A 17,594-nucleotide genomic window follows, 5' to 3' on the forward strand; every position below is an offset into this window, starting at 1 on the left:
GAACGATGAACTGTGGTCTTTTAGCTTAAAGAAGTGAACGCTATCTGGTTGGACAAATGTTGTTCTAGTCTGATTGATCTTTTGCTTCCATAAGGGCCTTGTACCACCCCCCTCTCCATAGGCCAAAACATGTTATCGGTTTCATACAAAGCCCTCAGATTCCGTAAGAGTAGATCTCCGTGTGAATTCAAATTGCTGCCAAAATACTTACTCCACATATAAATCATTTAGATGTAAATGTTTTGCCTATTCTTTAAAAAATCCAGTGCTAGAATGTTAGAGTAAATAGTATGGAACAGAACAAAGCAATTTGGAGTAGGATAAGTTGAGGGCAAACAGATAACTATGGGAATAATGATATTAGTTTGAAATGAGTGAGGAAAGAGAAAGTGTATAATAAATGGCAAATGCGAATCAAAATCCCTTTAGCTGTTCCTCTTCTAAACATTTCATTTGAACTTTGTATTTCCCCAGCCTGCCGGTTACGGCACAGAGAGGATCTTCTGGAGAAAACTCAGAACCTGGTGGAACACAAAGCCCCAGGATTAACCACTGAGAGTCAGAGTTTCAGTATCACTGAGCGCTATTTAGACCTCATCGTTGTCTCCAGCCAGCACTTCCGGTCTCGTCCTCAGCATGAGCTGATTGTAACAGGGGGAATCCATGAACATTACTTACAGAGAGCTCAGAGTAACCTGGAGAGGATTAGCCCTAACCGGCTGTTCCGCTGGTGCCACAGAAAGAGATGTGTGCCACAGGCAGTGCTGGTGAGCGGAGTGCCAGGGGTGGGGAAAACCACATTAATGCAGAAGTTTGTCTATGACTGGGCCAATGGGAACCTCTACCAGAGATTTGCCTTTGTCTTCTTCTTCAAATTCCGGGATCTCAATAATAAGGAGGAGCTGAGCCTGGCACAGATGATTATTAATGAATATCCCTATCTACACAGTCAGCTTGACAGAATCTTTAGGAACCCAGAAAAATTGCTTTTTGTTTTTGATGGTTTAGATAAAAATAAAAGCTCAACAGACTTTAAGTCAAGTAAGTTGTGCACCAACCCACATTCCATAGGGACACTAAATGTGATTGTGTCTAGTTTGGTGAGACAGTCTCTCCTTCCCGGCTGTTCTGTTCTAATAAGCAGTCGCCCAACCAGACTAGCAACAGTCAAAACTTCTGTTTTTCACAGAATACTTGAAATAATGGGCTTTTTCCCCAAAGAAAGGGAAAAGTATTTTCTGCATTTTTTTAGAGATTATACAATGGCGGAGAAGGCTTTCCATTATGTGAGGGAGAACGGGATGCTGTACACATTCTGCTACATCCCATCCTACTGCTGGATCATCTGTACCGTCTTATCCATGTGCTTCAGGGCCCAAAGGGCAAACTCAGCGCAGGCTGTGGAATTTCTTCCCAAAACGGTCACACAGCTTTATGCCAGTTTTATTAGTAACATCCTTGCCAATCACTGCCAGGCAGGGTCTATTGATAAGAATTTCCTGATATCCATTGGCCGGATGGCAGAGTATGGGGTAAGCAATCAGATTCTTTCATTTACAAAAGATGATTTGGAAACATTTAATGTGGATACTTCCTCACATTTAGCTACAAGCTTTGTTATTGAGAGTGGGCAGCCTCCCCACGTGTCCTATTCCTTCTTGCATCTAACCATACAGGAGTTCATGGCTGCCTTGGGTCACTACCTTGACTATTCCCCTGAGGGGCTGCAGAAGGCTCTTGAGGAGGCAAAATCAACAGAAGACGGCCGTGGAGAAATATTCCTTCGTTTCATATCAGGACTCTCTGACAGTTCCACCAGATCCCTGTTGAAGCCGTATGTAGGGGATTTATCCGCTCCAGCCGCCAAACATGTAATCAGCTTTCTCCAGAAATCTATCATCACTCTACAGAATCCTGACAACAGGAAAGTTCTCAATGTATTTGCCTGCCTCGCTGAGTCCCGGAATAAAGCACTTGTGTCCTCATCCATTGGATCAAACAAGCAATTTCAGTTTTCTGAATTTTACCTGGTGCCTCTGGACTGCACAGTGTTGGCTTTCATTCTGGAATCCTGTAGGGAAACAGAACTTCTAGACCTTGGTACCTGTTTTATTCAGACTGAAGGACTGGAGAGAATATCAGCTGCTCTACACACTGTTAGGGATCTCAGGTAGAATATAAGGCTGCATTTCTATCTAGGACCATTAAGATACCATACCATTTTTCTGTCTATAATAAAATGGGTACAGGGCCAGAAAAAAAGAACATATTATTGCTAATTTATGTACAAAAACACATATGTCTACTGGTTACTGTGCTCACACATTACATAGTGTCTCTAGATAGTGTGGGGATTAGTGATGTCCTCTCCCAACACGGCCCACCCGGCCCGGTAAGTCATCATGATATAAATACCTGCACCTTACTCCGCCATATCTGACTTTACCAGAGGGGGCAGGCAGGGGAGAGTATATGAATATGCTGATGGCAGGTAGCCACTGGACGTGCTGGGTCAATGTAACCTTGATTCCCCCAAAGATCCTCTGTACTCAATATCAATATATTTAGGACAATATTGCATTTCATACAAAATTGGGATTGTTTATCCATACATTGCAATATATACAAGCTGGGCAACTACGTCACAGTCATCCCCAGTCTGGCCAGTCCTACACTAACTTTCATCTGATTCACTGAGAATTCTAATGCTTCATTATACATTTTTCACAGAGACTAATTTTAACCTGCAACTTGCTTTTGTTTTCTAAGGTTAAAACTTCAGTGAATAAAGTACCCCCTATTGTAAAATATAGGGATATTATAAGTCACAGAGGAGTTCCATGGCCATATAAAGGTTATTTGTGGCTCCTGTATATTATATAGTGAATAAAGTACCCCCTATTGTAACATATAGGGATATTATAAGTCACAGAGGGGTTCCATGGCCATATAAAGGTTATTTGTGGCTCTTGTATATTATATAGTGAATAAAGTACCCCCTATTGTAACATATAGGGATATTATAAGTCACAGAGGGGTTCCATGGCCATATAAAGGTTATTTGTGGCTCCTGTATATTATATAGTGAATAAAGTACCCCCTGTTGTAACATATAGGGATATTATAAGGCACAGAGGAGTTCCATGGCCATATAAAGGGTATTTGTGGCTCCTGTATATTATATAGTGAATAAAGTACCCCCTATTGTAACATATAGGGATATTATAAGTCACCGAGGAGTTTTATGACTATATATATATATATATATATATATATATTTATATAGCGAACCCAGGGTGGCTTAATACACAATCAATTGTGTGTTAAAAACGCATGAACAACCAACGTTACGTTTCGGTCCCCATCAGGACCTTTCTCAAGGCAGTGAGAATGAAACGTAACGTTGGCTGTTCATGCGTTTTTAATACACAATTGATTGTTTTTGGAATATAACTTGGTGTTGCTGGTCTTTTTTGGATATACAGGTATCGGACCCCTTATCCGGAAACCCATTATCCAGAAAGCTCCGAATTACGGAAAGCCCGTCTCCCATAGACTCCATTATAATCAAATAATTCAGAATTGTAAAACTGATTTCCTTTTTCCATGTAGAAATAAAACGGTACCATGGAATTGATCCCAACTAAGATATAAATAATCCTTATTGGATGCAAAACAATCCTATTGGGTTTAATTAATGTTTTATTGATTTTTTAGTAGACTTAAGGTGTTGAGATCCAAATTGTATATATATAAAAAGTACAAGGCTGAGTGCTTTTATACAGGTCATGGAACCCTGAGGTGACTTCTAATATACTTATATTTTACAACAGGGGGCACTTTATTTATTATAACGTTTCAGTGAGTCATGTGACAGAAATTACATCACTAAGCTCCAATTAAAACTGATGACATCACTAAGCACCATTAAGAACCATTTATAAGGATATATAATATATACACTATATAATATACCAATGCAAACACTGTATATAGGTCAAACTTTAGGTGCTGCTCACAGTACTTTTAACAGAATGCACTCAACCCACCCTTCATTGCTCAAAGGGGGATGGGACCCTCTCCTAAAGGGTTCTCTATGAACTATACCTGATGCTCCAATAGTAAAGAAATAGGAGTAGATGCTCCGAAAGTAGAGTAATGGAAGTTCTAAGGTAGAGCCATGCTGCCAGAACAGACATGTGCCACTGGGGTGAAGCTTTTAAAATGTCCTTTTCTCCCTAGTGTCAAGCGTTTTCAGAAGGTTTTAAAGGAAACATTCTTATCAAATCTGTATGGCAAATGAATTAATTAGGGCATGGTATGGCAGGGTAACTTAGAGCTAATTGGATCATGTGTGGCACTGGTTCATTCTGAATATATATAAAAGTACAGAACTGGATTCCATTTTTTTCCAAAGAATATAAATGTCCATTATTCTCAACAGACTCACCAACAATAATCTGAGGGACGAGGACGTGCCGCGCATTTATTCCATATTAACTCACCCGCAGTGCCGGATCCAAAGGTGCAGGTACGTCTCAGAATGAGAGCTAATTGAGAAAAACTCAATCCATGGGATATTTTTGCCCCTCCCGATGTTCAATTCAATACCAAAAGGGAAGGCTGTGGGGCTCAAGGGCCAAACAATCGGGTTACTCCGTATCAGGGGAAAGATCCTCTAATTTAGCGACCTCGCCCAACGAGTGGATCTTATAGTATATGGCCACCTTAAGGGCTGTGACACACAGAGCTGCTAGTAGCAGCTACTTGTGAAGGCTTCACAAATAGACAATGCTGATCATTCACTTATAATTGTCTCTATGTGTGTTTTAAGTAGCTCCATTTTTAATTTGCTTTGCAAGATAAAGTATATTTAGATAGGGATTGTGTTGGCTTGTGGAATCCAGCATGGCCATGGCTGAGGCCTTAATCATGAAGCATCTCCCTGTTTTTGCATGAGCAAAACAGAAGTGAGGAGAGATTATACAATCTGCTACAGTAAGGGTGAAGACACACAGAGCTACTAGTAGCAGCTACTTGTCACAGCTACGAAAATAGACAATGCTGAGCAATGCTGATAACTGTCTCTATGTGTGTTTTAGCAGAGGCAATTCTCAGCATTGTCTATGGCAGGGTATTTTCCGGAGATTAGTAGCCGTGAAAACGTAAGTAGCTCTGTGTGTCTTCACCCTAAGCAAAAAAGCTGCGATATCTATAAAATGAGTCTTTGGAAGATAAATGCTGTAGAGCTGTGTAATGCCGTGCAATGTGCATTTACTGTAGATGTGGCCATCTCTCATTCTCCCCTCTCACCCTACAGCCTGAGGAACAACGGCCTGACGGAGTTAAGCTGCCTCCCAATGGCTTTGGCAGTCAGTGAAAACACATCCCTGAGGGACTTGGATCTGTCCAAAAACAATCTGGCCGGGAAGGATTTCTATCAGTTGTTGGAGATTTTTTCTGCCCCAACGTGCAGGATAGAGCGTTTGGCGTGAGTATAATACAAGACAAGAGAATAATGTTACACTTGTCTTAATATGACAAGAATGGAGACCTAAACCCTAAAAATAAATGGAATATACTATATATATATATATATACTGTAATGTACTGAACTTATTGAACCAACCTAAAGGTTCAAGGCCTTCAACATTGTGCATAGGCTCCACCATCTTGGATTTTGTTAGGCTTATCAATGACATTGCACATGCTCAGTGGGCTCTGGGCTGCTTTTAACTTTTAGTATGGTGTAGAGAGCAATATTCTGAGACAAACTAGTTTTTTAGTTATTTTACTTTTTGTTCTGCAGCTCTCCAGTTTGGAGTTTCAGTGGCTATCTTGTTGCTAGGGTCCAGATTACCTTAGCAACCAATAAGTGGTTTGAATGAGAGATTGAAATATTAATAGGAGAGGACCTGAATACAAAGATAAGTTATAAAAAGTAACAATAAAACAATTAAACTGTAGCCTCACAGAGCTATAGTATTTTGGCTGCCGGGGTCAGTGACCCCCATTAGAAGGCTGGAAAGAGTCTAAAGAGGAAGGCAAATAATTAAAAAGCTATAAAAAATAAATAATGAAGACCAAATGAAGGTTGCTTAGAACTGGCCATTGTATAACATGCAGAAAGAAAACTTAAAGGTGAAACACCCCTTTAAAAGTTATCTTTGTTGTCTGTAAAGAGAATAAAGCATAAAGCAAAGTTATGGGTTCAGATTTATTTACGATTTCATTTATTTTGCTTATTGCTTATAAAACCCTCCACTTCTGACCGTGGTTTTTTTTATTGAAGGCAGATCCATGGGTAATGGAAAGTGGCTGCATTATCCCATGATAACATATTATATATGTAAGACAAGGATTTTAGATGTAAAGCCTATATAGGCTAAGTATAGTCTTTTATTTCAGTAGCATAGCCCTTCCTGGTACCCACACATAGATACATAGTCCTTGCATTTGTGCCATAGAAATCTCAAGGAAATGTGGATGAGGGGTTTGTCCATACGTAAAGGGTTGATGACCTGTGTTTTACGTTAGAGCAGCCTTCATTCAAATCTCTGTCTCTCACAGACTCCAGGAGGCCAAGCTGACCCCAGAATACACGTTCCTCTCCCTGACTAACAACCCCAACCTCGTGTCCCTCAATATCAGCAGCAATTTCTTTGGCAACGCTGGTTACCCCCATATACAGAAACTGATACTGGAGCACCCCATCCTGAGGGAGATCAAGTAAGTACAGTTGGGCCAATGTTAAAGCAATACTGTCATAGGAAAACAAGTTTGTTTTCAAAACCCATCAGTTAATAGAGCTTCTCCAGCAGAATCCTGCATTGTAATTTGACAGATTTTTTTATATTAAATTTTGAAATTTCCCATGGGGCTAGCCATATTCTTTCCCAGGGTGCCACATCCATGTGACCTGTGCTCTGATAAACTTCAGTCACACTTTACTGCTGCGCTGCAAGTTGGAGTGATATTCCCCCCTCACCCCTAGCAGCCAAACAGCAGAACAATGGGAAGGGAGCAAGATAGAAGCTCCCAGTAGGTATCAGAATAGCACTCAATAGTAAGAAATCCAAGTCCGGCTTGGGACTCCTCCAGTTGCATGGGAGTAGGAGAAACAATAGGTTAGCTGAAAGCAGTTCTAATGTGTAGCGCTGGCTGAAAGCTCAGACTCAGGCACAATGCACTGAGATGGTACCTACACACCAATATTACAGCTACAAATACATTTGTTGGTTCAAGAATAAAATGTGGGAATTATTTTCTGTGTAACAGTGTCATTTAGAAATAAAAAGTACCCCATAAATATCATGGCAGTATCCCTGTAAGCAGGGCCGGAACTAGGGGTAGGCAGAAGAGGCAGCTTCCTAGGGCGCAACGATTGGGGGGCGCCAGGCAGCAGCCTCTCCTGCCTACCCCTAGTACAGTTCGTGTCACGGCGCTTCATATGTCGCGCCACGCTTCATATGTAGCGGTGCAGGGGCGAGGTAGCCGACCGGGTTGCCTAGGGTGCCCGGTCACGTCGGCCCGCCCCTGCCTGTAAGGTAGGTGGCACATATAACTTTATAGGTGAGTGTTGAGAGCTGACAGGCAATATACAAACTAGACAGCACAGAAGAGAATAAGGAGAGTGGGTATGATAGACACAGTCAGTATACAGGCACAATGCACTGAGATGGCGCCTACACACCAATATTACAGTTACAAATACATTTGTTGGTTCAAGAATAAAATGTTAAATGGCAGAGGGAATTATTTGCTATGTAAACAGTGTAATGTAGAAATAAAATGTACCCCATAAAAATCATGACGGAATCCCTTTAAGATAATGATAGAAAATAAAAATGACAGGAATAGTGTACCAAACTCACTGGAGAGAAATACAGTACACCTTTCTTATCTTACCATAGCATAAGCTGGGGCAGGAATATGCTGATCTCATAACATAATGAATAGTAACCATATGAACCTAGAACCCAATAGTAGCTGAAAGCCATGGATAGGTACAGAACCCAGAGCCGAGTAAGGGAAGAACGTGTGGAATAGAATAGAGACATAATAGTCTAATCTCCAACAGCCTGGTAATAGGAATACCCAACTTAATTACTAATATAGAGCTGTGTTTATATTGCCCCAGCCAGGGCAGCACTTAGTAAGGCACTTAGTAAGGGATTAAGACCCTCAAGTGTAGGGGTGCTATGCCCGCTGTGTGTAGCTCGGTGTGCCAGAAACTACTGCTCAGTAGCCAACAACCAAAGTCAGTTCCCAAGGGAGGGGGGCAAGTGAGTTAGAGGAGGAGAAGGAACCCCAAGTGATTAAGGGGGTGCTACAGCCTTACTGATAACTTCTAACACCCAGAGTGGCAGGTATTTCCATATTTCAAAGAGGCCGGTCACTAATAAAGCTTTTTATGGGGGATTTACATGTCCTTAAAGATGTTCATTCCCTCTTGTCATGGAGTAAATCACCTCAGGGGGTGGGAGCACTAGTGTATTCCGGATTAACCTGGTTTCTCACTACCGGGTGTTGCTGAACCAGCAGTAAGACTGTCTGGCCTAAAAGGCTTGTTCCACCACATAAAAGTTCATTTTTTTCCTCTCAGCAAACTTATATTTTCAAATTGTATCAGGTAGAAACAGCAGCAGCAGGGTATGAGGGACAGGGCAGGCAATGGCATCACCGTTACTAATGGCAACCAGGCCAAGTGACTCTCCTGAGGGAAAAGGAAACAATATATCCCACAATGCATTGCACTCTGCCCAGGAATCTGAGCTCTCTTGTGACAGAAAATCTGCTCCATTTTGTGCAGTTTGAATCTCCCAGTTAAAAGGCACCTGTCATGGAATAAACCAGGCAAACACTAACATCATTGACGGCAAAATAACTAGAAGTTACTGGGCCACATAGAAAAGTCATTTTAGGGACTAAACTGTGGGAATAACTCCTTTTTTTTATAAACATATACTGTCAGTGCTTATTAATCAATCTTTTCCCTGAGTCCTGGGCCCAGACCTGGCATTCTTCAGGAGTCCCCTGTATTTATACCCCTGTGGGGGGGAGCAAGGCGTGTGGTTTGGGAGTAGTTCAGATGTAATGGGGCTTGGTCTGTGCATAATGGGGCAAGATCAGTTGTAACATGGGTTTGGCCAACTCATATGAATGTGTTCCCAGGATGGGGGTGTCTATGAGGGCCCCCCAGCAGTCACAGGGCCTGCTTCCTTTATTGTTACTCCCCTGAGGGAGGAGGGGAAAGGGATTTTAGGCAATAAAGTCCATTTTTTGTCAAAATATTAATATCTGACACTGCGTAGGCATGCCCCCCCATGTGCCCCCTATCCTACGGGATTTACATGTGTGTAGTACAGTCTGTGCCCATTCCCCATCGGGTAGAAAAGGGGCAATTCCACTCAGATTCACCTTCCCAATGTGTCCATCTGAGGTTTCTGCGATTAGCAAAACATGGGTAATTGGCTGTTTTTGGGTGACAGCACCTTTACTGATATGTGGAATTGTCCCAATAAAGTGACTATTTCTGCAGTACTATATAAACGGTTTATATAATGTAATTAGCACATGGAAAATGCATGTTACTGATCTGCTGTTATGATATTTTTCATGTTTGGCTCTTTGCTGTTCCAGGGTGGGGATGAACGATTTTTCTGAAGAAATAGAAAGGAACCTGCTGCAGCTGCAGAGACGCAGGCCGGAAATGACCATTAACTTATGATGGGCAGGAACAAGAAGGAGCGGTGGTGCAACTAGACCCCTGACCTTGCAGAAAAATCATTGTAGAGCTCCCCTAAACTAGGAATAATACATATTTTATAATAGTGAGAGAAAATAAACACCATCACCGTCATAGGGTATTCCCAAGGTAACAGCTACCTTAGTGCAGGTAATAACGCTGGAATGGGATGGGAATGGGCTATACTTATCATTGTAAAGCTTCCAATGGAGGGGATCCAGAATCCCTGAGGTGTCATAGCTGTAAAGGAGGCTATATGTCCATCCTACCCTGTCTCCAACACAGCTGGGTTGAGTGCGAGCTCATCCAATACTGTATCTTTATTGTAATAAATCTTAAATTCATTGTTAAAAACCAATGGCAATTTGTTTCTATTATTTAAACTGTCACGTTGACTAAAATTATAGTTCTGCTACATCTATCCTCCAGACACTTCCAGCAAGGCTCAGCGCTACTGTTCAGCAGCTGTAGTCATACAGATAATCATTTGTGGCATCAGGTAACTATAAATTAAAGCAGAAGAAAGACTGGTGTGTGTGTGGGTTTAGATGGGTAGGTCCTGTAAATGCCCCTTGTGAGTGAGAGGGTATGCCAGCGCTCCAAGAGTGAATCTGTGAGTTTATTATTGAAGAGACTGAGGAAGGATTCTCTCTGGGGAATTTCAGGGATGGCATTCCAGTAAGGGAAGTTTTAAGGTGGGAAACAGCAGTAGTAGTGGGGGGTGTGCAGGCCTGGACTGAGATTAAAAATACACCCAGGCATTTCAAGTACACAGAGGCCCAAACAGCCCCCACCAGCCCAATAAATAGTGTCTGTGGCACCTTACAGCAGCCCCTCTGGCCTTTGCCAAATTCCACAGATTGCCAATCCGGGTCTGGATTGAGGTATTTTTGACATTGTGTTTTGTAGGCTTTAAGGTGGCCAACGACGGTCCTCCCCGACTGACATCTGGCCTTAAATCGGGCAGATCTTGATTGGGCAGATTTGAATTTATGTTGGATAAGGGACAGCATTGGCCCGTTGATGCAGTCCCCAGAGTCTATGCCCACTGTTTTAATTTGATCATTTGACCCGATATTGTTTAGTCTGATATCACCCACCCGTAGGTGGGCATATACATACAAAAGGTTGATGCCATCTGTCTGTCATGAAGTGTCTTTCATGTAAAACTCTATCTCTCACAGGCTCCAGGATTCCAAGTTGACCCCAGAATATGCTGCATTACTGCTTCATCTGACTAACAACCCCAACCTCACGCACCTCAACATTAGCAGCAATTTCTTTGACGACGCTGGTTACCCCCATATAAAGGAATTTATACTGATACACCCCAGCCTGAAGGAGATCAGGTAAGTACAGCTGGTCTGATCTTCAGCCAGTAATGGGCAACATTATTCTGCAGACCAACAAATGACAGAAATAGGGTACCAAAGTGACTTTATTTCATTTCCAATGAAGATTAAGTATTTGGCGATGCACACCATTGATCTAATAGTCAACAGGGTGGGTGCTCACTGCAGGGGTCCCCTGGAAGATCCCCAAGTTATATACAAAATAGGAGAAAAGCAGGGCACTCCAAAATTGTATTTGAAAAATGTGTTATTTACAAGAACCCAACACGTTACGACCAGTGTTTCTTTGGTGGGGATCGAACTGCTGTACTTGGGTCTGGGCTTATATAAACTGTCAGGGTCGGACTGGGGGGTGCAGGGCCCACCGGGGCTCCCGCCCCAGGGGCCCTGCAGGTGCCCCAGCCGCGTCCCCTAACCCCCCAGGGGCCCCCCTAACCCCCCCGAAGGGCCCCCGCCTGACGTCCTCCCCGAGCGCGTATAAATTGAACGCGTCGGGGAGGAACAGTCAGTAGCGGGGAGCGCCGGCAAAGGTCGGACTGGGCCGCTGGGGCCCACTAGGGCCGAGGCCCACCGGGATTTTTCCCGGTGTCCCGGCGGCCCAGTCCGACCCTGTAAACTGTAGTAGGGTTTCTGTAGCAAACACCCCAGCTGTACCGGTGCAGGAATGGCTTCCCCCGGGGCTACACAGCGGGGTATTTATATAAACTATAGTAGGGTTTCTGTAGCAAACACCCCAGCTGTACCAGTGCAGGAACAGCTGCCCCCGGGGCTACACAGCGGGGTATTTATATAAACTATAGTAGGGTTTCTGTAGCAAACACCCCAGCTGTACCAGTGCAGGAACGGCTGCCCCCGGGGCTACACAGCGGGGTATTTATATAAACTATAGTAGGGTTTCTGTAGCAAACACCCCAGCTGTACCAGTGCAGGAATGGCTGCCCCCGGGGCTACACAGCGGGGTATTTATATAAACTATAGTAGGGTTTCTGTAGCAAACACCCCAGCTGTACCAGTGCAGGAATGGCTGCCCCCGGGGCTACACAGCGGGGTATTTATATAAACTATAGTAGGGTTTCTGTAGCAAACACTCCAGCTGTACCAGTGCAGGAATGGCTGCCCCCGGGGCTACACAGCAGGTGATTCAATGATTTCAAAGAGGCTGTTCGGTGATTAAATATTTTTGTGGGGGGTTTACATGTCCTTTAAAGGAGAAGGAAATGCAAGGATACACAACAGTGCCAGGCAATCTGCGGATTCTGGCAAATGCCAGAGGGGCTGCTATAAGATTCCATAGTTAGTCCCTGACCCCAAGATGGCAATGGGACCAGTCCCTGTATCACCTTGTACTATGAGCTCCCATAACCCTGTATTCCCTCACTTTCTAAAATGCCTTTCCACCTCCAACAATAGGAGTCGCTAGTGGAAAGCCCTTTGCATCGCGTCCGTATTCTGAAGTCGCTCTAAGTTTTCCCAACAACTTTGCGCGACTTCGGAAAATGAAGCATGTGAAGGGCTTTCCACCAGCCACTAATATTGTTGGAAAGGCATTTCAGAGCAGTTAGTCGCCCGTGATAGCAGAGATCTATCATGGGCGACTGAACTGCTCTGTGGGGTATCAGCTTTAACCCTAACAGATTGGGAATGCTCTCAGTACTTTGCTTTGCACAATATTGTTGGTGAGAGTACATGGCGGACTAAAATACAAAGCAGGCATATCTACTGTTGCCATTTTAAGAATTAAGGGCTGCCCCCTGGGATCATAGGATTCACAGTGCACACAAACAAGCCAAGGCACACATACATGCTAGGCCCCATCAGCCAATGAATGGGCAGAGTTCTGCCTTTTGCTCCCACACTACTTCCTGTTACAGTTAGAGCTGCATCATTTCATGTCAGCTGATCTCTGAGGGAGCACACAGCCCATCACAAAATGGCGGCTCAAGGGAAAGGATGTAAACGGACAATATTTCCTGATATATATATTCCAGTTTGGTGAGATTCTTTAATAGGTCACTATTGAACCCAGATCTACTACTACTGTATAAATCAGGTATAAATCAGGTGTGAGAATGGGGAGCCAAATGTAATCGGTAGGATAGGCTAGCCGCAACCCAGGCAATTTTATGGTATCTCTCTGTACAGGCTATGAGCAAACTTAAGGGGCTGTTCCTGCTGAATTGTGCTTAGTACAGGGGAATCCCTATGTGCCATAGTTTTATGGTATCTCTCTGTACAGGCTATGAGCAAACTTAGGGGGCTGTTCCTGCTGAATTGTGCTTAGTACAGGGGAATCCCTATGTGCCATAGTTTTATGGTATCTCTCTGTACAGGCTATGAGCAAACTTAGGGGGCTGTTCCTGTTGAATTGTGCTTAGTACAGGGGAATCCCTATGTGCCATAGTTTTATGGTATCGCTCTGTACAGGCTATGAGCAAACTTAGGGGGCTGTTCCTGCTGAATTGTGCTTAGTACAGGGGAATGTATGTGCCATAGTTTCACGGTATCTCTCTTACCCTACAGCCTGAGGAACAACGGCCTGACAGAGGACAGCTGTGCTGCACTGACTTTGGCAGTCGAGGGAAACAATTCGTTAAGGGACCTGGATCTGTCTAAGAATAAACTGTCAGGGAAAGATCTCAATAAGTTGCTGGAGGTTCTTTCTGCCCCAGCCTGTAGGATAGAGCGCTTGGGGTGAGTATAAATCTATATACCCTCAGGTGCCCCTGTGAATTAGGAGACTCCTTGCCATTCAATAGCTTTTCCCTTTCATTTACTAAACAGTGAGCTGCCTGCATGTAGCCTATTCCATCTCTGTCTCTCACAGACTCCAGGAGGCCAAGCTGACCCTAGAATACACCGAGTCGTTCCTCTCCCTGACTAACAACCCCAACCTCGTGTCCCTCAATATCAGCAGCAATTTCTTTGGCGACGCTGGTTACCCCCATATACAGAAACTGATACTGGAGCACCCCAGCCTGAGGGAGATCAGGTAAGTAGAGATGGGTATGTAACCCCTTTTTGGCTAAAAAGCACTTTAAACACCAGGCTATGGCTAGAGCATGGGGCACATTAGGACTCTCTTTCAAATGAGTGGGCCTTCGCTAAGTGGAAGGGGACTTTCACAATGTTGTTATACTACAACTCCCACTGGTACTGTGTAATGTGTTAAGTAATAGGACGCCAGGAGCTCTTGCAGATGAACTAGTTAACTCTTTATTGTCCAAGACAGATGTTATTTAGTTGGTAATAGTAGTTGTAAAGCACAGAAACAGCGCAGAACCACAATGGAGATTAGATGTGAGGCAATACAGGACTCCCAAGGTTGATAACCCTTTACTGGACCGGATCCCTACAGCCAACGGTGGTTCAGGGGTAAATACTAGCCTGATACCTGTGTCTGAACTGTGGTCCCTACAGCAAGGCAGACATAGCCTGGGGTAGGCTAAACCCACTAAATCCTCCTATGTTGGAGCGACAACTGCTCTTTCTAAGTAGCCCTGACTAAGTCACACTCCTAGAGCTGCTATGACAGAGTCTAAGTCCTGAGACTAACTTTACCTCGTTCACGGGGCCCAGTCCCCGACTTCTCCACATAGTGTATTGGTATCTGGTGTAAAATAGCTGTACTGGGGCCTATGTCTGCCTCCAGGCTCAATGGGAGCTGTTGATGGGAAGCAGACCGGCAGCCAAAGAGGAGGCCACTCCTCCTTGCTAGACACTATATCAGTCTGCAGGGGGAGTGGTCAACCTGACTAAACCTATAGGGAATAGTGTTAGAACTGTAACTTAAGTACAGGGGCTATTACCCAATAACAATAAAGGTGTGCAAAAACAATATGGCAGATCAAGACACTTAACTGAGTGATTAAAGAACTCTAGCAAAGCAATCATGTAACAAAACCCTAGGCTGTAGTTGAAAACGAGACGCCCACCACCACCCTCTTTTTACCCCCATCTATTTATCTAAGAAAATCTTACAAAAAAAAAAAATAAAGGTGTGAAGAGGCAGGGGACAAAGCCAAAGGGAGCTTAACCCTATGGGTCCCTACAGGTACTACAGAAGTGCCATAACTACAACTGTGAGGCCCCCTACCCCAGTCAGCCCCTGTCATCCAGTAGTGTTGCCCCAGGCATCACATTTAAATGCACCAATGGGGGGTGCTAGAGCAGATGTTGAGGTCCAGGTCTCCCTTGGCCCCAGCTTCTCCTGTATGATCGCTGTGCCACTAATACAGAGTATATAGAGCTGTATAGTGATGTGCAACCCGGACCCATGCCTGACCCGCCGATGACATCACAAAAGGGGGGCCTATAAATAAGAGTGCCAGAACCAGGAAGCCAGCAATGTAAGGTAGGGGGTGGGGAGAGCAAGCAGAAGACCTCAAGCTGAACCTGCCCACAACCCAAAAATGTTGTGCAGAGGTCGGCCCACCCCACCCGTGGCTAAACCCACTCGCGGGTATTGGGCCGGCCCGCACATCATTAGAGCTGTTGCTGTTTTTGTCTCCATATATTATCAAACCCCAATCACGAGGTCCTACTCTAAAGCTATGGCACCACATATTCCAGTGGGGGGTGCAGGTATGGGTCGGCAGGGGCCACAAGATACAGTCCCGGGGCAATAAGGTCCATAATATGACTGAGATTCTTTCCTTTCCATCCAGGGTGCAGATGAATGACTTTTCAGAGGAAACAGAGAGGAACCTACAGCAGCTTAAGGCCCACCGACCAGAATTGGACATTATCCTGTGATGGACTGATATACCAGGGGCACATGACATCAGTGGGCTCGGCTATGACGCAATTGGCTGATCGTTGCATCAATCAAGGGGAAGCTAAGCAGGAATAATTTTATGTTTATTTGTATAACAATGCTAAGAGACTTGCAAATGTTTGTGATGGGAATTGCTAGGGGAATAGATGTGCTCTGTTTGGTTGGTACCAGGCCAGTTATACTGCGATTGGACGCCTGGAAAATCAATCGTCTAAACTTGTTTTCATTGGCTGGCAGCTAAAGATATGGCTCTGAAAGGCACATAAACTTATAGAGATGGATGGACTTGCATTATAGGGATTGTGTTACAGTTATGGCAGTGGGAAAGTTTGCCAATTACTACAGAGAAGGTAGGCTGACTCCATTTTGTAGTTCTGAAACGCTCCCTCAAGTCCTCAGAGTAGAGAGGACAAGGGGTAGTTCCTTATTATCTCCTGGTGCTAAAGGGGTCATTCACCCTTTAGTATGTTATAGAATGAATAATTCTAAGCAACTTTTCAATTGGTCTTCTTTATTTATTTTTTACAGTTTTTAAATTATTTGCCTTCTTCTTCTAACTCTTTGCAGCTTTCAAACGGGGGTCACTGACCCCGGCAGCCAAAAAACTATTGATCGGCGAGGTTACAGTTTTATTGTTATTGTTTATAGCTTTTTTTTTTATTCAGACGCCTCTCCTATTTATATACCAATCTCTCATTCAAACCCTGGTTGCTAAGGTAATTTGGACCCTAGCAACCAGAGGAGCTGTTAGAACTACAAACTGGAGAGCTCCTGAACTGAATATGAAATAACTACTAATAAAACTACAAATAATAAAAAATGAAGACCAATTGCAAAGCGTCTCGGAATATTACTCTCTATATCATACTAACAGTTAACTCCTAGGTGAACAACTGCTTTATGGTAAATGTGGATTTTTTTTTATAGCATTTAGAGTAATATTCTGCTGGGCTATAAGGCCTAATATAATTACACTTATTATATTCTCTGGTCACCTTATGTTACTCGCGAGAGCGAGGGGGTCTAACAGTAACAGTTGCTGTGTGCGTTGTTAACTATCTGTATAGGGTTTTTGTGCAATCTGTAGTTTTGGACCGTTAAAAAGTGACTTTCCTTCACCTTTAAAGGGGTGGTTCAGGTTAACTTTTAGTATGTTATAGAAAAAGTCCTATTCTTAGCAACTTTTTAATTGGTATTTATTTGTTATAGTTTTTGAATTATGCGCCTTCCTTTTCTGACTCCAGCTTTCAAATGGGGGTCAGTGACCCCGGCAGCCAAACAACTATTGCTCTGTGAGTCTCCAGTTATTGTTACTTTTTCTTACTTATCTTTCTATTTAGGCCTCTCCTATTCATATTACCGTCTCTCTTTCAAACCATTGCCTGGTTGCTAGGTTAAATTGGACCCTAGGAACCAGATTGCTGCTGAAAATCCAAACTGTACCATTGCAAATCGTCCCAAAAAGCACTCTCTACATCAGACTAAAAGTTAATTTAAAGGTGAACAACCCCTTTAAGCAGCTGTGGGTGGAATTTTGCAGTTTCAAGTCCCTTCACTGGTCAGTAATAGCAGAATATTGCTTGTTGGCTTAGCAAATTATGCACAAACCCTCCCTTCCCCTTTACTGCCCTGGTAACCAGCATATCCATAGTAGGTATGTGGCAACGGGGCAAATTGTACTAGGTGCCCCAAGGATAGTGATTGGGGAAGCCATTTTAGT

At 43.6% G+C, this 17,594-nt stretch overlaps 1 protein-coding gene across 10 annotated transcripts in view; it reads left to right on the top strand.

Annotated features, from left to right (window-relative positions):
* Positions 1 to 17,594, top strand: part of LOC100486737 (NACHT, LRR and PYD domains-containing protein 4) — a 138,926-nt gene that overhangs the window by 52,282 nt on the left and 69,050 nt on the right. Inside the window, exons 8-10 of one of the 10 annotated variants that reach the window (XM_031891960.1) lie at positions 5,321 to 5,491; positions 13,925 to 14,089; positions 15,765 to 16,399. The exons of 7 other annotated variants lie outside the window; for them this stretch is intronic. In XM_031891960.1, coding sequence (XP_031747820.1) covers positions 5,321 to 5,491; positions 13,925 to 14,089; positions 15,765 to 15,852 — 424 coding nt within the window. In that variant the 3' untranslated portion in view covers positions 15,853 to 16,399. Of the gene's footprint in view, positions 1 to 5,320; positions 5,492 to 6,570; positions 6,730 to 9,642; positions 10,481 to 13,924; positions 14,090 to 15,764; positions 16,400 to 17,594 lie in introns of those variants that run through there. 2 more of the 10 variants (XM_031891961.1, XM_031891959.1) reach the window with 2 other exon arrangements.

Source organism: Xenopus tropicalis, chromosome 8, assembly GCF_000004195.4.
Source record: "Xenopus tropicalis strain Nigerian chromosome 8, UCB_Xtro_10.0, whole genome shotgun sequence".
In the NCBI taxonomy this organism is placed as follows: Eukaryota; Metazoa; Chordata; class Amphibia; order Anura; family Pipidae; genus Xenopus; species Xenopus tropicalis.